Consider the following 24,863-nt stretch of genomic DNA (forward strand, 5'->3'; position numbering starts at 1 on the left):
TTAGATCAGATCATATCAGAAAAAATAAGTTCATATCAGATCAGATAAGTTCAAATTAAATACAAATTATTATTATTATTATTATTATTATTATTATTATTATTATTATTATTATTATTATTATTATTACATATTATTATTATTATTATTATTACTATTATTAGTATTATTATTATTATTTTATCATTATTATTATTATTATTATTATTATTATTATTATTATTATTCAAACAATAAACGATAATAATTAAATTTTCATTATAAGCTCCAAATCATAAACGTTTACAAATATAATTTCCATCATAAGAAGTTCCAAATTTCCTTCGCTATATTAAGTTGTACTTCGTTCATTACAGCATTACGATTCTTGTTAAACAAATCATAATCTGCTCTTGGTTCGATTTTTATACCACTATCAATGAGTATATCCAACTTATGTAATCGAATAAAATTGTGAAGTATGAATGCAGCAACCATAATCACCAATTGATGTTTAGTGTCCATATTTGGCATCATTGTGAGTATTTTCCATTGAGATTTGAATTGTCCAAAACATCTCAAATCATTCCAATGATTTGTTACTAGTTTGATATTGAATTGCTTTTCACATTTTACGATCAAAGTACTCACTATTCTATCCCAATTAAGCTTTAAATATCCAAATTCTTTCATCTTCAAGCATATGTCCAACAATATATATCTCCGTACATTCTTCAGACCAAGCTACCCTACCAGCCATTACACTATGATAAAGAGCACTTTGGAATCAATATTTCATGCATAAATGATAGACATTAATGTTGAATTGGCACCAGGATTATAATCAAAAGGATTCTTTTGAAATAAATGAACTGAAGATAAAATATTAATTGTGCTTTACATTTTCATCGATATTACTTGCATTAGGTCAAATGTAAAATTCATGAAATCAAATAAATGTATATTTTCCTACATTATAAAAAAAAACAATGGACAAATGAAAAAATTAATGACATAGAGTATTGAAGTATTTACCTATGATGGAGATAAAAGACAAACAACCTATTGAACAAATGAATAGAAAAATATTTTAGGAGATTGATTTAGAGTGTGAAAATTATGACACTAAGATGTTGTTTTATATAGGAAAATAGAGGTGTTACCCATAGTTGTACGGAATATTGAAATATGAAATGATAATTTTCAATTCAATTTAGTCAACCATTTTACATTACCAAAAATTTGTAAAATTCCCTATAAAGCTATGACAAATTTAATCTGCAATTTAGGTTTTTTAAGATCCCATTTTAATACTTTCTTATAAACAAATTCATTTATGATGTTGGATATTGTAAATAATAAAATTATCAAATATTACAAGTATATTACCTTGTACTATATGATAATATTAATACTTTTAGGTTTCTTTTAAAATATTTGTAAGGGATTCAAAATATTTTATAATAATAATAATAATTTTCCTAACAATAATAAATAATAATAATAATAATAATAATAATAATAATAATAATAATAAAAACATTAATATGTTTTAAAAAAAACATTAATATTGATTAAAATAAAAGTAGAATATTGAAATAATTAAAATAAGTTCAGATCAGAAAAAATAAGTTCAGATCAGATCAGATCAGAAAAGATAAGTTCAGATCAGATCAGATCAGAAAAAATAAGTATTGTTCAGATCAGAAAAAATAAGTTCAGATAAGATAAGATAAGATCAGATCAGATCAAACCAGAACAGATCAGCTAAAATCAGGTGAACTAAACAGGGCCTTATTCCAAAATTGATCATGTACAAACTACTTCTTAGAACAAAATTGCTTAGGAAAAAAACATAAAGCAAAAAAAACGAACAAAAAGGAAAGTTTAAGCTAAAAAAGATAGTCTCTGATCCTAAATCTTGATATAGGTCTAAGATAAAGTCTCCTCCTAATTACGGTTCTTGCCTGAGATCAACGCCTTAACATTAACCGGACTAACTTCGGCAGTGTTAGCCGAGTCGAAAGCCTTGCTAGCTAAGTAACAATTTGCTGCTTCAGTAAGATGAATTCCATCATAGTACAAATACTCATTTCTGTTTAGACATGTTTTACCAGCCTTCTTACAAGTATCTCCTAGGTTGGTATCACAACACGCGCAATTACAATTCTTGAATCCTGTCGCGGCTGCTGTTGCATTGTTAGTTATGACTTCTGAGAGAAGCTGGAACGAGTTGAGGACTGAAAATTCAGCATCAAGAAAGTTTTGTTGCTGATGCTTAAGCGCGATTTGTAGTTGGTCATAGAACATTTCTGAGGCATCGTTTAGGAATTTGACGCATTCTTTTCTCTCCTGTACAATGCCCGGACCACATCCTAGTGGATATGTTGAGATCAATAGGAATTTTCGAGCTCCCAATTTGTACAAGTCCTGCAATATTAATTTCATAATTCACGTACAACCATATGATAAATTGTAACAAAATTAAACTTGTAACTGTAACGAACAAGTCCTAAGTTTATATGTTAAGTATTACATGCGTACATGTGTGTATATATATATACGAAGTATATGTGTATTATCTAGGATATCGATGCTTACTGTGATGTATTCAACGTATTGCTTGACGAGATTGGCAGCAAAAACTTCGGGAGTTATGAATAAGTATTGCTTCAATATGTAATACGAAGAGTAATCGTTGTTTCCTGCTCCAATCACAAACAAATACTGAGGAAGTATGATTTGTCCACTGCATCCTAGCATATCCTTTAACTTTGGCAGAATATCGTTCTTAAATCTGTTTATTTGTTGGTCCATATGTTGAACTCCCTATATTATTAGATGACAATGTATATAATAAGATGAGTGTATGGATCATAGTTTAATATAATTAGTAACAAGAATTAGTCAAAGATATGTCTTGACCAGGCCATCGAACTAAATTAGTTGACATTTGTATGACCAAATAAATTAAATGAATAAAAACGTGTTATCATATTGAAATGTTGAAACTTACTATTAAGAGTCCACCGGTAATAGCGAAAATGCCAGTGCCAGAGGAGCCAAAGTTAATACCATCAAGAAGAGGGGTACCCTTGTGGAAAAAATCCGGGTAAGGAGGAGGAGAATGAAGTTTAAGGTTATCGGCGACACAATCAACAATGGTGTTGCCATTGCTAAACCTGCCCGTAGGACCATATGGGAAATCAACACCATAGGGCATGTAATTGCTCTTTAGGTGAATTGTAGGAATGTTATTGTTGTTCCCATTGTCAACGACGTCGTCTCCAAATGCAAATATCCCCTTTAAATCAGTGATGTTATCACAAGCTGATGAGCACCTTACTACAAGCAAAAAAATAAAGAGAATGATGCACAAAGCCGAACTTTTAGCCATGGTACGTACGTATTTTTTCGCTTTTTCGAGTGCTCTTAAGGGGATACTAGAGAAATGGAGAACGGGGAGACGATGTATGTAACACTAGCTATTGAGCAGACGTGATTGTGTGATTTGTGAAAGCAAATAAGGTATGATTTTATAGTGTTGCATGGTAACTAATTTGAGATTGTCTTGGATCTTTAACTCATCACTTGAAATTGTCTTCCTAGTAATTTGTTGTACAATTGCTATCCTAACCATAAAATTGTCCCACGTATGTTTACTTATTATTAAAGATTTTTTGCCACAAGAAGTGCTAGAATTTCAGAATTGAGATCTTGATTTAAGGACATGATATTAGAATATTGAATAATAAAGAAAAATATACATCGTTAATAAGGTTGTCTCTTGTCTGAAACTTAGGAGTCAGCCAAAATATGAGCATGCAGGCAAATTGATGAAGATCCTTCTTACAAATCCAACCAGCCATCCACAATATGATCATAACTAATAAATTTTCCTTAAAAAAAAAAGCTTTAGCAAAAATAATTTTATCACGGAGTATATTATTTTCTAACTCGTTCAATTCCCATGAGACATGCAGGTTAATAGTTAAGCTTTAACTTAGAAAGTTATAAGTGTTAATTTAGTACTCCTTCCGTCCCTTAATACAATGCCTCTATTGAGCATTTATTCCTCACATAAGAAAGAGACAGAAAATCTTGCGTGGACCTGGTCCACAATAATGTTATTGTGGACCCGAGGTTTATACACACGCAACTGACATTATATTGAACATAGTGACCCTTAATTTTGACATAGTAACCTTATTTTTAACATAGTAACCTTTATTAAAACTAGTATAACGTTTAATATTATTGTGAACTTAAAGTACAACGTTATGACCCTAATTTTAACATAGTGACCTTTATTATTCAAATTAACCAGTATATAAAATATTTCATTAAAAAAATTAACCTTTTATAGCATATATATTATCAAAATGACTTTTATTTCAACATAGAGACCTTTTTTCTATTATAGTGACCGTTTTTTTTTTAATAAAACAACCATAGTTTCCCTAATGTTAGTGGTCCACAATAAATTAGTGTGAACCAGGTCTATTTAAGAATTTGTAAGAAAGAGAAAGACATTGTATTAAGGGACGGAGGGAGTACTCTAGTAGCATCACTAATGTTCGGAAAAAAAAAAAAAAAAAAAGTATTTTCCTTGTTATATCGTCTCATTATATGGTTTCAAAATATCAAATTTTAATAGTAATGTTTTCAAATTAAAAAATAATGATATTAAGAGTTAAAACCATGCAATATCGCATGCTTATTATGACACTAGTTAAGCAATTAATACATTTATTCTAAGATCGGTCTCTTTTTTAACAAAGTTATAATTAAATTTTGTTCTTGGGATACCAGTGCACTATCTTGCCAACCACAAAAAACGGTTTACTTTACATGATCACACATTTAAAAAAAAATGGGGGGAAATGCTACTATTGTTGCAAAATTTCCAATATGTACAAACTCTTATATTATTCAAGTTCATCATGCATAACAATATCATGAAATAATGATTAGAAGAAAAAAAAAAAAAAAATTCAAGAGCGCAAAGGCAAAGATTGGTCTTAAAGTTGGACCAACTTTTCAAGATTAACAGGAAAAACTTGAGAGCTATCAATGGAATTGTAAGCTTTAGTTGCAAGGATAGCATTGGCAGCTTCGGTAAGGTGCAAGCCATCAAAGTAAACGTATTCATCCCTCTTTGGGCAAACTTTACCCTTCTTCTTGCAAAGACCTCCCAGCATGCTTGTATCACAACAAGTAAAATCCACATTTGTGAAACCTGCGCGTATTAATTCACCTAGTTACAACTTATTACAACTATAGCCTACTCAAAACTCAATTTTAGAAGTATGATATAGATGTGCACGCGCACACTTTGGTATGTAGTAGTTTAATACGTATTACTTTAATTATCCTATCACGTATATATTAAAGTTTGATTAAGAAGGTAGATGTTGTTAAAATCTGAATTGATATATGTATGTACTCGTAATATATACACGAAATGTATATGATTCCTTAAAGGCATAGATAGATAAGTACCTGATGCGTTTGCATTTTGTATCATGCCATTGATGATTTTGGCCGAATTGACGACAGAAAATTGAGCAGCAGGCATATGTAGGTCGTTCTTATGTTTAACCATAACCAACAATTGATCATAATATAAATTTACAGCTGCATTCAGTTCTTTCACGCAAATTTTTTTGTTTTTGGCTAAAACAGGATTGCACCCAACTGGATACACCGATAATAACAAGAATTTCCTAGCTCCCAAATCATATAACTCCTGTGATAATATGAATAATTACACACCAACATATTACCTACTTAGTCATCATAATAAGATACATAAAATTTTTAGATGTAACAACTAAGTCGAAGAGTAGATATTTTATCTTGTACTCAGTATGTTACTTTTATAGAGACTCTATATTATGTAGTCAAAGATATCTATTACAGAATACTCATTTGGCAGGTAATAATAAATGATCGTGTATATATATGTTAACGAACAATTCATACCTTGAGTTGGGCAAACAAGTTACTGATAAGCTTAGCAGCAAAGACTTCGGGAGTCCAAATGATGTTTTCGTGCAAGAGGTAATAGGAAGAGTAATCGTTATTTCCAGCTCCCACCAAAAACAAGTATTCAGGAAGTATTTTGTGTGCTTTACGCCCAATTTCGGTCTCCAATTGAGGCAAAATCTTGTTCTTAAAATTCTTAATTTGATTGTTCATACTCGTAACACCCTGTATTTAAAGCAGAGATATATTTGTAAAACAGAGGAAATACAGGGTCCATCAATATTATTAACTCAAAGTACGTCCCATGCAAAAAGTTTACAAAATGATACATGAGTAAATGTCATAATGTAATTAAATGACTCACAAGTCACAACCATCACAAGAGTCATGTCATAATGTAACTACTTATATGTACGGTACGGTACTTTTAAAATTTAGGTTGTTACTTAAGTTATTACTTAATGTATTTAAAAATACATTTTGATTTTTTTCAAAATAATGATTTTTTTTCACTATTACTATATGTAATACATTGGTCTTTAATTATGATTAGCTTACTCAACAATCAATTTCTTCATTAATTAATTAGCCCCGTCTTAAAAATGAATTTTAAATATGATCAACATACATTTTTTACTCTAAGCTACTTAAAAATCATCGCGTGATAAATGGGTCAAATAAAATATATACTCCGTAACTTACGAATAAATATTAATCAATCATAAGATGGACAAAGAAATAAATAATTAAAGTCGACTTCTACATTTTCATTCAATCTAAACCTGAATAAGGAACAACCAATTACAAGTCGATTTTGTGTTTCTACATTTTCATACGAATTCCAAAATTACTTTTTTTTTGGCAAAAACAATGAAATAGGTTCAAACAATATAATTTTAATTTAGATCTTACACACCAAGAGTATATATATTATTGTGGTGAATCAATGCAATATAATTTCCATTATAATTTCAAATCATTTGATAGCTAAAATACACAAAACTTGAAGAATTCCAATAAAGGAAATAATGTAATTAAGCTCATTATTAGAACCTAGTATGTGCCCTAATGTGTTCTTTTATTGGTGGGAGTGCAATGCAAGAATTAAACCATGATAAATCAAACATCCTTTAAAAAGAAATTATAATGTATGTTTACCAGTAAAACACCGGTTACATCAAGGATGCCCGAACCACCGGACCCGAAATTAACACCATGAACAATAGATTGACCCTTAGTATTAGGATCAGAGAAGGGTGGAACAAGAGGAAGCTTAAGGTGATCGGCAATAAGATCGGCTACATTCTTTCCATTCGAAAATCGGCCGGTTGGACCCAATGCAAGATCAATACCATATGGTAGATAATTGGCCTTTGCAAAATTACCAAACAAATTGTTGTTGTTTCCATTATCAACAATTGAGCTCCCAAAAATAAACATTCCCCGCAAACTACTTCCGTTGTTTAAATTTGTTGGCGAGGCATAGACGACGACATTGCTATAGCTAGCTAATACAAAGAAAGAAAGGGTGATGAAGAGATTTATGGAAATGGAATTGCTATTTGGAGTTCTAGACATTCTATAAATGTTCCTTTTTTTTTTTGTGTGAAAAAAAAAAATGTGTTTAGGATTGTTGATTCATGTTTAAAAAAATGATCATGCAAAAATTAAATGATAATGAGCGTATGAGTCGTCGAGAATTGGTAGAGTGAACCTTTGCATTTCCCTATTATAGGCACAATTTACATTTGCATGGTTGGATTTTTGTAAGCATTTAGTACATTTATTCTAAAATTGGTCTCTTTAATTAATGTTTGTCTGGATTTTAACTTTAACTTTGAAGATACATTTCTCTCAAACAAATTGTAATATATAATAAGGAAAAAAAATATTGTAACATAATTATAAAAATTAATACTACTATATGTTTTTTACTTCCTTATTGGGATCAAGTCTAGTAAATTATTTGCAATGTACAATGGTTGAATAGAAAACAACGATAAAGATGGAACCTAGCTTACAACTATTTAGAGACGGAGAAAAATGTTTAAAAATGATTGTATCAATATATCATGTTTGTTTGGTAGATTTAAATGACTGTATCAATATATCATGTAATTTTCTGGCTTTTGTCACCGGTATAAGAAAAATATTACGAGTATACATACAAAACAAGGAAGTCAATTCATAAATTTTCCACCAAATACCTCCTTTACTTATGAAAATAAAAAATAAATTAATTACTTTATAATGTGAAGGGACTATTTGATGATTATAATTGAAAAGATACAAAAGCCCTAAATTGTGGAGTTTTTGTACATAGATTAGTTGAGGTGGGTTTGAGCAAGTTGATGAAGATTGATAGGATAGGCTTCGGACTGGTCGCGAGAAGTATAAGCCTTAGTTGCTAAGGCAGCGCTTAGAGATTCTGTGTTGTGTTGGCCATCAAAGTAAACATAGCTTCTCCTGTCTTCACATACATTGCCATTTTCTTTGCAAGACAACCCATTTAATGAAACTTCACAGCAAGGCCCACTCACATTACTGAAACCTACACATATAGAATATGTATAACACTCATCTATCAATATTCGAGCTTATTATTATAAGCCATGTTCGGCAAAATTAATTGTTATCACTTATTTATTTGAGATAGAAATTGTACCTATTGAATTCGCGTTGTTTATGATGTCTGTAATGATTTTCACTGAATTGATGACAATGAAATTTGAACCAGGCAATTGGGGTTTGACCTGGTTGACCATAGATATCAACTGATCATAAAATATAGTAATGACAGCATTTGGTCCTGGTAAGCATCCTTGGCCTTTGCTCACAACAGGGCTGCATCCTAAGGGATACACTGATAGCAGTAAAAAATTTCTTGCTCCCAAGTTGTATAATCTCTATTAAACATCAAACGTTAGTAGTACAACAAAATCAACATAATTAGCCAATTTTCGACATATACTCCTTCCATCTGGAATCAGTTGTCACGTTTAAAGTATAATACGGAGTATGGACTTGTAAGGTGCTACGCGGTATGATGGTTTACCTTGAGTTGAGCAGAATAAGCAGAGATAAGTTTTGCAGCAAAGGCTTGGGGAGATTGAGTAAGCTGTCCTAGTAAAAAGTAATTTAGAAGGTAGTCATTGTTTCCAGCAGCAAGAAGAAACAAATAATCAGGGAGTATCTCCTTTCTTTGACATCCAAGCTGGCTTTCTAATTTTGGCAAGGTCACTGCTTCGAAGTTTGTAAGTTGCTCATTCAAGCTGATCACCCTCCCCTGTATTATTTCAGAGTTTGTGACTTCACTCATTTGTTTGTGTAATAAACTAACTACTTCGTTTTATTGACTGTTATTTGCATGTATTGATGATACTAAGTTTTCTTGGATTATTTATTTTTGATAAGTTAGGATATAATATTGTTGTATGGAGACTTGAGAAAATACTTTCAAACTATTATTTATGTTTCTTTGTACAAATTTGATGGAAGAGCATAGGCAAATTGAAAGTTTTCATAAGCATATCAAATTTTGGTAAAAAAAAGGTTACATAGAGATCAGGTTGCTGCTTGTCATCTGTTACCGTAACACCCTGACCCCAAACAAGTTAGAAGACTACTCCCAGGCTCCCAGCCAAGCACGTTTAATTGTGGAGTATCTTAGCATATAAACTCCCTAAAAGAAAGATGCATCTTATTGATATGAGTAGTATACCAAATCCTTTTAAAGCAATAATGAGGGGTTTGATTTTACAGTTACAACCTTTAAACTTAATTGATGTAACATGTGAAATCGACATGTTGCTATAGTTCTTATCATGTGCATATTATTGAAACATGGAAAATGAGGTATTTAAAACAGAATAGTTAGTTGGATAAACAGACAATTTCCTACTTTTCCTCTTAAAAAATAAAGTGACGCGAAACAATTCAAATACAGTTAACTTTTTTATGGGGTGCGTGTTGTTGCTTAATACAAGTAGATGGCTAGCACATTATCAAACACACTAGCACACGCATTACGTCATTACGTGACTATAACTTAGATAAATACTCTGTAATTGAATAATTCTTCCATATATAGAAATAGTATAGAACTTTATTTGATCTAGTAAAATGAGAGTTAATTATATTTACCGCAACTAGGCCAGATTCATCTAGGATGCCGGAGCCGCCGGAGCCGAAGTTGACACCGTAAAGGATAGAATCCCCTTGAGTTTGAGTATCAGCAAAGCTTGGAATCAAAGGAAGCTTAAGATAATCACCTATAAAATCAGCAAAATTCTTCCCATTTGAGAATCGGCCCGTCGTTTTTGTTGCACCGTCTATGCGAAAATCGATACCATATGGTAGATAATTGGCCTTGGCTAAGGTACCAAAAACATTGTTATTGTTTCCATTGTCAACTACTGAACTACCAAAAATGAACATTCCCTTAAAACCGCCTCCTTTTTTAGGCATGTTTTTTGCATTGCAAAAACAAGCCAATGCAAAGAAACAAAGGGAGATAATTCTTATGCAATTGCTATAAATGGCCATGAAATTTTATTACTTAAAGTAGCGATAATTTGATGTACTATATTTTGATGAAATGTAAGGGGTATATGTAGGAAAATTGATCTTTAAATCTTGGAAAGTGGACAAATCAATGGTCTAATTTTAATAAAGATTTAATGCTTTAGATATTAATGGGGCCTAGCCCTGCCCTCTCCTTCACCAAAAAAACAAATGCTCAGATAATAATAAAAATAAAATAAAATAAATAAATAAAATATAACGATGTGTTGAAATTAATTAATGATCAAAACATTCATTGGAAAAGACAATATTTGGGTAGTACTTCGTCATATTAAATGGAGTAATTAATATACTGTTATATTCTATATTATGCTTCGCTAAGCTAGTATGTATGACAGGAAAGAGGTCCTAAATATAACCTTAAATAAATTGGCAAGTCGTAAGAATTAGGCGGATTATTTTTTTTATTAAATTTTGGAGATTTAGTAGTTGGGATTTCTTACGAAATTATGAAGAAAAAAAATATTGATCCCATCTGTTATTCATAATGGATAATTTGAATAATGTATTAGATTATTAGCTAATTATCTAATACAAGTTGGGCGCAATTGGCTATATCTAAATATTTTATGTATTTATGGTATAACTGATTGCATGTGATGATGTTTCTTTGTAAATTGTAATTACAAGCAAACTAATAATAAATTTTACTGACATAGAGAATATATATCCTAAACTAATGACATAGATTATTTATCATGCATTCCTAACTTAATATCATTTAAACCAATATAATTATTCATTATCTAACGCCCCGGGGCGCTCGTTAGCAAGATCCAATCAATTTATAACACTCCAAATATGTCATATCTCATATGAGGATTAATTATATACTAGGTTGTTATCGTCTCATCGATCGATAGAGTATTGTATAACATCCTAATTTAAGATCTCTTATGCAGTGAAACAAATTGCTAGCATTGCACGATATGTTAATGTTGCTTTGTTGTGCCTAATGATACACAACTTGATACAGAGTACGTGCATCCAAGCAGTCATTTATTTGTTAGTGTGATAATATTGTGTTAGCAATATTTTTAAAGAAAAGATACACGCGTACAAATTACTATTAAGTCGGTCTTTAGACATAGTAGCTAGTATAAATGCATGCCCTGCATCTATTTTCACTAGATAAGCACAAATTGTAGCTGATTGGTAAATCCATTAGCTTGTTCGAAACATAAGTTTTTTATTTATTTCATGAAAAACATGGGAATTTTAATTGTTTAGCCCATATCGATCAATATAGATCATTGAGCCAATAATGTCAAATAAAAAAGAGGAACATCGATGAATCTCAAATCAAACAAATGGCATAATTTGTTGAGTTTAGAACTAGTGCAAATTGGAGTGTTGGCGATGAGAAAATCGGTGAAGATTAACCGGAAAAACTTCGGACTTGTCACTAGAGCCATAAATCTTAGCTGCGATGGCAGCGCATGCGGATTCTGAGTAATGATTGAGATCAAAAAAGGCATAGCGTCTCCGATCATCGCAGGGGGTGCCATTAACCTTGCATGACGATTCACTTGTTGGAGATTCACTTGATGTAAGTTCACAGCAAGGATCATTCATTCACATTGCTCAAACCTACGCACAATCATTTCGATTTTCGAATTACCAAAACAGTACAACTCATCAAGTATGTATAACCTTGTAACATACGGAGTAGTACATAGTGCATGCAATACAAGATAAGAAAAAATTGTACTAGGCCAAATATTTCTTCAAAAGCTACATTTTTTAGGTTTTTGTAAAGGCTATTTCCAATGCTATACGTCACAAATTAATTGTTAACATTTGACTTTTTATGGTCAATATTATAAAGTTTGAGCATCATTTGTATCTAGTCTCCATTCTCCAAGTTAGCTAGAGTATAAGTGGCATAAAAAATTAATAACATAAGGCAATACTACGTCATAACATCATTGTTTAGAAGAAATGAGATTTATTTGAGACAGAGATTATACTACCTGTTGAATTCCCGTTGTTTAGAATATCCGTGATGACTTTAACAGAATTGAGAATAATAAAGTCTGAACCAGGCAATTCGTGTTTCATCTGTTTAACCTTGGAAATCAACTTATCATAAAATACAGAAATGTAGGCATTTATTTCTGGTAAGCATCCTTTGCCTTTGCTTATTGGAGGGATGCATCCTAGGGGATATGCTGATAGCAATAGAAAATTCCTAGCTCCGGCCTTGTATAATCTCTATCAAATATCAAATAACATATGAAAAAACGACAATTAGACAGTAATTAATTGACAAATACTCCTCCCTTCCAAAATTAATTGTCATACACAAAACACAATATGTGAAGTATATATATAGCTCACGAGTATGAACTAGTAATGTAACAGTTAAATTCTGCGTATACAAGCAGATGGATAGTATACAATTTTATGGTTTATAGACGTTTTACGTACCTTGAGTTGAACAGAATAAAAATCGATAAGCTTTGCAGCAAAGGCTTGGGCAGATTGATGAGAAGCGTTTTGGGAGGAAAGTAATAATTGAAAAGTGTAGTCATTGTTTCCAGCAGCTACCAAAAATAGATAATCAGGGAGTATCTTATCTCTTTGACTTCTCAACCGGCTTTCTAATTTTGGCAAGGTCACCCCTTCAAAGTTTGTAATTTGCTCATGTAAAGAGATCACCTTTCCCTGTTTTATTAATAAGACAACGGAGAATTGAAGTGAGTTTGTGAGTTCTGTTTGTGTAATTACTATTCCTAAGTTGACCCGACGCTTACTTACACCGTTAAACCCAATCCTAAAAAAAAAAAGACTACGAGTACAATATAATTCATCTCAAATTAATTAACCTGACCTAAACAAACTCGTTTGCCTAGTCTAGGCACGCCATATATTTTATAGAAAGATATACGAATTGAAATATAAATATATATATATATATATATATATATATATATATATATATATATATATATATATATATATATATATTTTGATAATATTACAACATATAATAAAAACGCGTAAGTTTAATTATATTTACCCAAATTGTGCCGGTTTCATTAAAAATGCCGGAGCCACCAGAAGCGAAGTTGACACCGTAAAGGATAGAATCGCCTTGAGTTTGAGTATTAGCAAAAGAAGGAATCAAAGGAAGCTTAAGATGATCACCAATTAAATCAGCAACATTCTTCCCATTTGAGAATCTGCCTGTTGCTTTTATTGGACCAACATTAAAATCAATACCATATGGTAAAAAATTGGCTTTGGACGTGCTACCTTTAAGGTTGTTATTGTTTCCATTGTCGACTACTGAGCTACCAAAGATGAACATTCCCTTAAACCCGCCTCCGTTTCTAGGCTTGTTATTTGCACTGCAAAAACAAGCAAATGCAAAGAAACAAAGGGAGACGATGATACGTAAGTGATTACTTAAATTTATAGCCATGTTTGAAGTGTTTCTATATTGTGATGAAATGAAATTAAAGGGGGGTATATATGTAGCCAATATATATAATGTAGGAGGAATAATTGATTGATACATCTTTGAAAGTGCACGTTTTAAATGATTCAACTAGTATTATTTGGCGCGAGTGATATAGGATTATTAATATATGTTTTAATTTATGATTCAATTTTCTTGTAATTAAATTTGTTATTCATATTGTCAATTAATTAGCTTGTACTATAAAGCTTAAATGAATTAGCATGTACTATAAAACTTGAATTAATAAGCTGGTACTCCAACACTTTAACTTGAATTGATTAGCTTGTAGTAAAATTAAATTTGAGTATTTTAGTCTTGGTTTAAATTAAATGTTTTTTAGTCTTGGTTTAAAATAAATGATAGATTAACATCCCATTTCTTTTTCTATCACATATTCATTTGTTTTAATTTTGTATCAAGTTACCAAAGAATTTTACTCCGTAATGTTTAGGGTTTAAATCTTACCAAATGTAAATAATTGAAGGTTGAAATCCGGCCCTCATTTTAGCTTAACCATACTTTTTCTAAGCATATGACCAGTAAATAATTGGATTAAAAAAAATAAAAAAAAATGAGAGTACTGGTCATTTTCGTACCCACCTCAAATCCATGTTTTATTATGTATCGTAACATGCATGGTAGCAAGGTGCCCTTGGCCCGTTCTGCCAAAAATACCTCCATGATTTCCACGAGTGTTGCGAGGCTACGTCCCGCGTGGGATAAGTAATTGATGGAATGACGATGATTTCCACGGGTATTGCTTATGGAGTACTGGTATAACATACTTGCATATCATGACGATGCTATTTGAGATATACTATCTTTGTTACATATTATTTTGCAACGATTTGATATATAAAATAGAGAGGAAAAATGTCTAACCGTTGCTGCGTTGCAATTAATATGTAACGGAGGTAGTACCTTTTAATACTTTCTCTGTATTTTTTTAGTTGCAACACTTTTATTTTCATAGTCTCCTGAACAATTACTTTCTACGATTCTATTTAGTTGTCACGCTCAATTTAGGCACACATATTAAAGAGAAGCGGGTGAGTGAGAGAGAATGATAAAGCAAGTGGGGTACTTTTAAAACGCAAGGTATAAAACTTACCCAAAAAGAAAATGTGTCAACTAAATAAAAACTTCCTAAAAAGGAATATGTGTCAACTAATAAAAAACGGAGGTAAATATTAAAGAGGAGAGAAATAAAGAAAAAATAAATAAAAGGGACACTTATGGGTAGAAGAGAGATAGAGAGAAAAAAATGGCAAAAATAGAAAGTGTTGTAAATAATTAACAATTTCCATAATAGAAAAGTATTGCAAGTAATTAGATAGTCCGCCTTTAGATATAGTAGTAGTATATATGTAAATAGAGCTGTCAATTTAGGTAAACGGGTCGGGTTTGGGTCGGTAAGAGTGAGTCGGGTCAACTCGGGTCAGGTCAATTCAGATTAATTCCATAACCTATGCGGGTTAGGTTTGGGTTGGGTCATGCTTAAGTCGGGTCACGTCGGATCTAACTTCTTATCAGGTTTGGGTTGGGTTTAGGTCGGATTACATTCGGGTCGGGTGAACAACAGGTCGGGTTTAATTTGAGTTTTCACGGGTTAAAAGGGTTAGGGTAATTATCGGGTTCGAGTCGAGCTTGGTTCAAGTCAATAATTTGCGGGTTAGAATCAGGTCGGGTCATTCTCGGGTTTGAGTCGGGTTCAGTTCAAGTCAATAATTTGCGGATTATAATCAGGTCGGGTCATTTTCAAGTCGGGTCATTCTCGGGTTTAAGTCGGGTTCGGTTCAAGTCAATAATTTGTGGGTTATTATAATCAGGTTGTGTCATTTCCAAGTCAGGTCATTCTCGGATTCAAGTCGGGTTATGTTCAAGTCAATAATTTGCAGGTTACAATCAGGTTGGGTTATTTCCAAGTGATGTCATATTCGGGTTCAACTAAGTATAAATAGATAATTATAAGTTTTATCAAGCTAACTATTTCCTTTGACTATAATATATATGGCAATATACTAGAGAATTATAGTCTATAATTTAGGAATATGATGATCTCCTTTGACCAATTAACAAATATATATTATATTTAACTCATAAATTTGATGATGATGATGCTCCTTTCTTTTACTAGCCTGGACTGACTTGGTCTCCCAAGACAAAATGCTATTATCAACAATAATAAGGTGGTCTGAATTGCATTTAAGGTGATTTGAAATCGGGTCGGGAACAGTTTGGGTTTAATTTAGGTCGGGTCAATAACAAGTCGTGTTAATTTCGAGTCGGGTTAGTAATAGATCGGGTTGAATTTTTAGGTTGGGTAAGTAATAGGTATGGTAAAATTCAGGTCGGGTCAATAACAAGTCGGGTTGAATTGGGTTAGGTCAATAACAAGTCGGTTTAATTTCGGGTCGGGTTTGTAACAGGTGAGGTTAAATTCGGGTAGGGTTAGGAACATGTCGGTTGAATTTAGGTAAACTTAGTAAAAAGTCGGGTTAAATTATGTCTTTGACGGGTAAAAATGGGTTTGGGTCAATTTCAGTTCAAGTCGGGTTTGGTGCAAGTCAATTAAATTGGTCGTTGTAAACCGGTAAATCGGTGCAAGTTGTAAACCAGTAAATTGGCCGTTTCAAAGCAAATTGAATGGTTCCACACACCAAATTGGTCTCCTGGGGGGTATTAGGGATCATGGTACACATTTCGGCAATTTTTATTTTCAGGCGAAAAAAAGTCAAAAAGTTCCAAAATTAAAGGCTAATATCAACGCTTTTTGAGAAATTTTGGGCCCGGTGTCGAAAAGTCTTGAAATTTTATGGGATACATCTTGGGGTCATATAATGCTGTTTGGAACCATATATGATCATATATTTGTTGTCATAAATGTTCGTGGTAAGCTTGAATTAATAAAATCGGTGCAATTTGTAAATCGGTAAATTGGTTGTTTACAGGAAAAATTAGATGGTTCCATCCACCCAATTGGACTCCCGGAGGATATTAGGGACCATGGTAAACATTTCTGCAATTTTTTTTTTCGGGCGAAAAAAAATCAAAAAATTTCAAAATTGAAGGCTAATATCCACGCTTTTTGAGGAATTTTTGAGGTTAAGGGGCCCGGTGGCGAAAAGTGTTAAGACCCTAGGGGATACATTTTACGGTCATATAATGCCGTTTGGAAGCAAATATGACCATTATATGATGTCTTAAATGTGTGTGGTAGGCTTGAGTTCACAAAATCGGTGCAAGTTGCGAATTGGTAAATTGACTGTTTTAAGGCAAATTGGTTGGTTCCACCCACCTAATTGGACTCCCGGAGGATATTAGGGACCATGGTAAACATCTCGACAATTTTTATTTCTTGTCAAAAAAAGGTCAAAAAATTCCAAAATTGAAGGCTATAATCCACGCTTTTTGAGGTATTTTTGAAGTTATAAGGGCCGGTTGCGAAAAGTGTTGAGACCCTAGTGGGTACATCTTAGGGTAATATAATGCCGTTTGGAACCATATATGACCATTAAATGATGTCATAGATGTCTGTGGTAGGCTTGAGTTCACAAAATCGGTGCAAGTTGCGAATTGGTAAATTGACCGTTTTAAGGCAAATTGGATAGTTCCATCCACTTAATTGGACTCCCGGAGGATATTAGGGATCATGGTAAACATCTCGGCAATTTTTATTTCTTGTCAAAAAAGGTCAAAAAATTCCAAAATTGAAGGTTATTATCCACGTTTTTTGATGAATTTTTGAGGTTACGGGGCCCGGTGTTTAAAAGTGTCAAGACTTTAGGGAATACATCTTAGGGTCATATAATGTCGTTTGGAACCATATATGACCATTAAATGATGTCATAAATGTCAATGGTAGGCTTGAGTTCACAAAATCGGTGCAAGTTGCGGATTGGTAAATTGATCGTTTTAAGGCAAATTGGATGGTTCCACCCACCTAATCGGACTCCCGGAGGGTATTATGGACCATGTTAAACATCTCGGCAATTTTTATTTCCGGGCGAAAAAAAGTAAAAAAATTCCAAAATTGAAGGCTATTATCCACGCTTTTTGAGTAATTTTTGAGGTTAAGGGGCCTGGTGGAGAAAAGTGTTAAGACCCTATGGGATACATCTTAGGGTCATATAATGCCGTTTGGAACCAAACATTATAGATGTCTTAAATGTGCGTGGTAGGCCTGAGTTCAAAAAATCGGTAAGAGTTGCGAATTGGTAAATTGATCGATTTAAGGCAAATTGGATGGATCTACCCACTCAATTGGACTCCCGGAGGATATTAGGGTCCATAGTAAACATCTCGGCAATTTTTATTTCCGGGCGAAAAAGGGTCAAAAAATTCCAAAATTGAAGGCTATTATCCACGCTTTTTGATGAATTTTTGAGGTTACAGGGCCCGGTGGCAAAAAGTGTTGAGACTCTAGGGAATACATATTAGGGTCATATAATGTCGTTGGAACCATATATGACCATTAAATTATGTCATAAATGTACATGGTTGGTTTGAGTTCACAAAATTAGTGCAAGTTGCGAATTGATAAATTGACTGTTTTATGGCAAATTGGATGGTTCCACCCACCTAATTGTACTACCGGAGGATATTAGGGACCATGGTAAACTTTTCAGAAATTTTTATTTTTTGTCAAAAAAAGGTCAAAAATTTCCAAAATTGAGAGTTATTATCCACGCTTATTAAGGTATTTTTGAAGTTATAAGGCCAGTGGCGAAAAGTGTTGAGACCCTATGGGGTACATCTTAGGGTCATATAATGCCGTTTGGAACCATATATGACCATTAAATGATGTCATAGATGTCTTTGGTAGGCTTGAGTACACAAAATCGGTGCAAGTTGCGAATTTGTAAATTGACCGTTTTAAGGCAAATTGGTTAGTTCCACTCTCTTAATTGGACTCCCGGAGGATATTAGGGACCATGGTAAACATCTCGACAATTTTTATTTCTTGTCAAAAAAAAGTTCAAAAAAGTCCAAAATTGAAGGCTATATATTATCCACGCTTTTTGATGTATTTTTGAAGTTATAAGGGCCAGTGGCGAAAAGTGTTGAGACTCTAGAGAATACATCTTAGGGTCATATAATGTCGTTTGGAACCAAATATGACCATTATATGATGTCTTAAATGTGCGTGGTAGGCTTGAGTTCACAAAATCGGTGAGAGTTGCGAATTGGTAAATCGATAGATTTAAGGCAAATTGGATGGTTCCACCCACTCAATTGGACTTCCGGAGGATATTAGGGTCCATAGTAAACATCTCTGCAATTTTTATTTCCGGGCAAAAAAAGGTCAAAAAATTCCGAAATTGAAGACTTATTATCCACGCTTTTTGAGGAATTTTTGAGGTTATAGGGCTCGGTGGCAAAAAATGTTGAGACTCTAGGGAACACTTCTTAGGGTCATATAATTTCGTTTGGAATTATATATGACCATTAAATGAGATCATAAATGTCCATGGTAGGCTTGAGTTCACAAAATAAGTGCAAGTTGCGAATTGGTAAATTGACCGTTTTAAGGCAAATTGGATGGTTCCACCCACTTAATTGGACTCCTGGAGGATATTAGGGACCATGGTAAACATCTTGGACATTTTTTTTTCTTGTCAAAAAAAGGTCAAAAAATTCCAAAATTGAAGGCTATTATCCACGCTTTTTGGTAAATTTTTTAGGTTACGGGGCCCGGTGTTTAAAAGTGTTGAGACTTTAGGGAATACATCTTAGGGTCATATAATGTCGTTTCAAGGCAAATTGGATAGTTCCACCCACCTAATTGGACTCCGGGAGGGTATTATGGACCATGTTAAACATCTCAGCAATTTTTATTTCCGGGCGAAAAAAAGTAAAAAAATTCCAAAATTGAAGGCTAGTATCCACGCTTTTTGAGGAATTTTTGAGGTTAAGGGCCCGGTGGCCAAAAGTGTTAAGACCCTAAGGGATACATCTTATGTTCATATAATGCCGTTTGGAACCAAATATGACCATTATATGATGTCTTAAATGTGCTTGGTAGGCTTGAATTCACAAAATCGGTGAGAGTTGCGAATTGGTAAATTGATCGTATTAAGGCAAATTGGATGGTTCCACCTACTCAATTGGACTCTCGTAATATATTAGGGTCCATAGTAAACATCTCGGCACTTTTTATTTCCGGGCGAAAAAAGGTCAAAAAATTCCAAAATTGTTGAAGTTATAAGGGCCGGTGGCGAAAAGTGTTGAGACCCTAGGAGGTACATCTTAGAGTCATATAATGCCGTTTGGAACCATATATGACCATTAAATGATGTCATAGATGTCTGTGGTAGGCTTGAGTTCAAAAAATCGGTGCAAGTTGCGAATTGATAAATTGACTGTTTCAAGGCAAATTGGATGGTTCCACCCAATGAATTGGACTCCCGGAGGATATTAGGGGCCATGGAAAACATCTCGGCAATTTTTATTTCTTGTAAAAAAAAAGGTCAAAAAATTCCAAAATTGTAGGCTAGGGGTACATCCACGCTTTTGAGGTATTATTGAAGTTATAAGGCCCGGTGGAGAAAAGTGTTGAGACCCTAGGGGGTACATCTTAGGGTCATATAATGCCGTTTGGAACCATATATGACAATTAAATGATGTCATAAATGTCTGTGGAGGCTGGAGTTCACAAAATCAGTGCAAGTTGCGAATTGGTAAATTGACAGTTTTAAGACAAATTTGATGGTTCCACCCACTTAATTGGACTCTCGGAGGATATTAGCGACCATAGAAAACATCTCGGCAATTTTTATTTCTTGTCAAAAAAAAGAACAAAAAATTTCAAAATTGAAGACTATTATCCACGCTTTTTGAGATATTTTTGAAGTTATAAGGGCCGGTGGCGAAAAGTGTTGAAACCCTAGGGAGTATATCTTAGGATCATATAATGCTGTTTGGAACCATATATGACCATTAAATGATGTCATAGATGTCTGTGGTAGGCTTGAGTTCACAAAATCGGTGAGATTGCGAATTGGTAAATTGAACGTTTTAAGGCAAATTGGATGGTTCCATCCACTCAATTAAACTCCCGGAGGATATTAGGGTCCATAGTAAACATCTCGGCAATTTTTATTTCCGGGCGAAAAAAGGTCAAAAAATTCCAAAATTGAAGGCTATTATCCACGCTTTTTGAGGTATTTTTGAAGTTATAAGGGCCGGTGGCGAAAAGTGTTGAGACTCTAGAGGGTACATCTTAGGGTCATATAATGCTGTTTGGAACCATATATGACCATTAAATGATGTCATAAATGTCCATGGTAGGCTTGAGTTCACTAAATCGATGCAAGTTGCGAATTGGTAAATTGACTGTTTTAAGGCAAATTGGGTGGTTCCACTCACCTAATTGGACTCCCAGAGGATTTTAGGGGCCAAGGTAAACATCTCGGCGATTTTTATTTCTTGTCAAAAAATGGTCGAAAAATTCCAAAATTAAAGGCTATTATCCACACTTTTTGAGGAATTTTTGAAGTTATAAGGGCCGGTGGCGAAAAGTGTTGAGACCTTAGGGGGTACATCTTAGGGTCTAATGCCGTTTGGAACCATATATGACAATTAAATGATGTCATAAATGTCTGTGGTAGGCTTAAGTTCACAAAATCGGTGCAAGTTGCCAATTGGTAAATTGACCGTTTTAAGTGAAATTGGTTGATTTCACCCACTTAATTAGACTCTCGAAGGATATTAGGGACCATGGTAAATATCTCGGCAATTTTTATTTCTTGTCAAAAAAAGGTCAAAAAATTAAAAAATTAAAGGCTATTATCAACGTTTTTTGATGAATTTTTGAGGTTACGGGGCCTGATGTTGAAAAGTGTCGAGACTTTAAGGAATACATCTTAGGGTCATATAATGTCATTTGGAACCATATATGAACATTAAATGATTTCATAGATGTCTGTGGTAGGCTTGAGTTCACAAAATCGGTGCAAGTTGCGAATTGGTAAATTGACCGTTTTAAGGCAAATTGGATGGTTTCACCTACTTAATTGGACTCCCGGAGGATATTAGGGACCATGGTAAACATCTCAAAAAAATTTATTTCTTGTCAAAAAAAGGTCAAAAAATTCCAAAATTGAATATTCACGCTTTTTGATAAATTTTTGAGGTTTTAGGGCCCGGTGGAAAAAAGTGTAGAGACTCTAGGGAATACATCTTAGGGTCATATAATGTCGTTTGGAACCATATATGACCATTAAATGATGTCATAAATGTCCATGGTAGGCTTGAGTTCACAAAATCAGTGCAAGTTGCGAATTGGTAAATTAACTGTTTTAAGGCAAATTGGATGGTTCCACCCACCTAATTGGAATCCTGGAGGATATTAGGGACCATGGTAAACATCTCGCCAATTTTTATTTTTGTCAAAAAAAATCTCAAAAAATTCAAAAATTGAAGGCTTTTTGTTGTATTTTTGTAGTTATAAGGGCCAGTGGAAAAAAGTTATGAGACCCTAGGGGGTACACCTTAGGGTAATATAATGCCGTTTGGAACCATATATGACCATTTAATGATGTCATAAATGTCTGTGGAAGGCTTGAGTTCACAAAATCGATGCAAGTTGCGAATTGGTAAATTGACCGTTTTAAGGCAAATTGGATGGTTCCACCCACTTAATTGGACTCCCAAAGGATATTAGGGACCATGGTAAATATCTTGGAAATATTTATTTATTGTCCAAAACAGGTCTAAAAAAATTTCAAAATTGAAGGCTTTATCCACGCTTTTTGATGAATTTTTGAGGTTACGGGGCCCGGTGTTGAAAAGTGTCGAGACTTTAGGGAATACATCTTAGGATCATATAATGTCGTTTGGTACTATATATGACCATTAAATGATGTCATAAATGTCCATGGTAGGCTTGAGTTCACAAAATCGGTGCAAGTTGCGGATTGGTAATTTTATCGTTTTAAGGCAAATTGGATGGTTCCACCCACCTAATTGGACTCCCGGAGGGTATTATGGACCATGTTAAAAATCTCGGCTATTTTAATTTTCGGGCGAAAAAAAGTCAAAAAATTCTAAAATTGAAGGCTATTATCCACGCTTTTTGAGGAAATTTTGAGGTTAAGGGGCCCGGTGGCGAAAATTGTTAAGACCCTAGGGGATACATATTAGGGTCATATAATGCCGTTTAGAACAAAATATGACCATTATATGATGTCTTAAATGTACGTGGTAGGCTTGAGTTCACAAAATCTGTGAAAGTTGCGAATTTGTAAATTGATCGTTTTAAGGCAAATTGAATGGTTCCATCCACTTAATTTGACTCCCGGAGGATACTAGGGACCATGGTAAACATCTCGCCAATTTTTATTTCTTATCAAAAAAAGATCAAAAAATTCCAAAATTGAAGGCTATTATCCACGCTTTTTGAGGAAATTTTTGAGGTCACAGGGCCCGATGGCAAAAAGGGTCGAGACTCTAGGGAATACATCTTAGGGTCATATAATGTTGTTTAGAACCATGTATGACCATTAAATGATGTCATAAAAGTCCATGGTAGGCTGGAGTTCACAAAATCGGTGCAAGTTGCGAATTGGTAAATTAACTGTTTTAAGGCAAATTGGATGGTTCCACCCACCTAATTGGAATCCTGAAGGATATTAGGGACCATGGTAAACATCTCGGCAATTTTTATTTCTTGTCAAAAAAAGCTCAAAAAATTCCAAAATTGAAGGCTTTTTGTTGTATTTTTGTAGTTATAAGGGCCAGTGGAAAAAAGTTATGACACCCTAGGGGGTACACCTTAGGGTAATATAATGCCGTTTGGAACCATATATGACCATTAAATGATGTCATAAATGTCTGTGGTAGGGGTGAAAGTAATTCATATTAAACCCGAACCGAACCGAAAACCAAACCGAATTTGTAATTCGGTTTGGATTTTTTTTAATTCGAATTGGATCGGATTGGAAAAATTAAAAAATATGGATTACGGATTGGATTCGGTTTGGGGTTTAAAAAAACCGAAAACCGAATTACAAACCGAATTTCGACCCAATACTTTAAGCCTATTTTTTTTTTCAAAGTATCCAACCACTTTCCCCTTTCATATATAAAATTTAAAAAAAATCCTAATTCTCAATTTTCCTTTCTCAATATCTTACTCTCTCACAAAGAATGTAGTTAACAAGAAATGATTTTAGGAATTTTCAGGGTGAAGTTCGAGTTTCGGATTTGAATGTTGCAAAAGAAGGGAACAAATTTCGGTTTGGATTGGATTTTAATTTGAAAAACCGAATTAATTCGGTTTGGATTGGATTGGAACGAATCTCAATTCGTTTTGGATTCGAATTGAGATTACGAAACCTAATTAATTCGGTTTGGATTCGGTTTTGGCTATAATCCAAACCGCAAACCGAACGTTCACCCCTAGTCTGTGGAAGGCTTGAGTTCACAAAATCGGTGCAAGTTGCAAATTGGTAAATTGACCGTTTTAAGGCAAATTGGATGGTTCCACCAACTTAATTAGACTCCCAAAAGATATTAGGGACCATGGTAAACATCTTGGCAATATTTATTTATTGTCCAAAAAAGTTCTAAAAAAATTTCAAAATTGAAGGCTATTATCCACACTTTTTGATGAATTTTTGAGGTTACGAGGCCCGGTGTTGACAAGTGTCGAGACTTTAGGGAATACATCTTAGGATCATATAGTGTCGTTTGAAACCATATATGACCATTAAATGATGTCATAAATGTCCATGGTAGGCTTGAGTTCACAAAATCGGTGCAAGTTGCGGATTGGTAATTTGATCGTTTAAAGGCAAATTGATGGTTCCACCCACCTAATTGGACTCCCGGAGGGTATTATGGA

The 24,863-nt window shown here is 33.5% G+C and overlaps 2 protein-coding genes and 1 pseudogene across 3 annotated transcripts; all 3 read right to left on the reverse strand.

Moving 5' to 3' along the window:
- Positions 1–1,929: 1,929 nt before the first annotated feature.
- On the reverse strand, positions 1,930–7,545 carry LOC145640730 (GDSL esterase/lipase At2g23540-like). The gene is made up of 7 exons (XM_081691958.1): positions 7,126–7,545; positions 5,965–6,192; positions 5,482–5,728; positions 5,017–5,218; positions 2,996–3,320; positions 2,581–2,808; positions 1,930–2,409 (listed from the first exon to the last, which is right to left on the reverse strand). The coding sequence occupies exons 1-7, from the start codon at positions 7,543–7,545 to the stop codon at positions 1,930–1,932; spliced, it is 2,130 nt and encodes a 709-aa protein (XP_081548084.1).
- A 656-nt stretch (positions 7,546–8,201) lies between these two features.
- LOC145638709 (GDSL esterase/lipase At4g16230-like) lies at positions 8,202–10,646 on the reverse strand. Of its 2 annotated transcripts, none has more exons than XM_081689706.1 (4): positions 10,111–10,646; positions 9,023–9,085; positions 8,633–8,873; positions 8,202–8,518 (listed from the first exon to the last, which is right to left on the reverse strand). In XM_081689706.1, the coding sequence occupies exons 1-4, from the start codon at positions 10,510–10,512 to the stop codon at positions 8,292–8,294; spliced, it is 933 nt and encodes a 310-aa protein (XP_081545832.1). In that variant the 5' UTR covers positions 10,513–10,646; the 3' UTR covers positions 8,202–8,291. The 2 variants fall into 2 exon arrangements, with proteins under 2 accessions (XP_081545832.1, XP_081545833.1); XM_081689707.1 differs by having other exon boundaries at positions 9,023–9,253.
- A 1,240-nt stretch (positions 10,647–11,886) lies between these two features.
- Positions 11,887–13,978, reverse strand: LOC145640731 (GDSL esterase/lipase At4g16230-like; annotated as a pseudogene).
- Between the last annotated feature and the right edge of the window lie 10,885 nt (positions 13,979–24,863).

The sequence above is a fragment of the Chenopodium album genome, chromosome 7 (assembly GCF_948465745.1).
Source record: "Chenopodium album chromosome 7, dcCheAlbu1.1, whole genome shotgun sequence".
Classification (NCBI taxonomy): Eukaryota; Viridiplantae; Streptophyta; class Magnoliopsida; order Caryophyllales; family Amaranthaceae; genus Chenopodium; species Chenopodium album.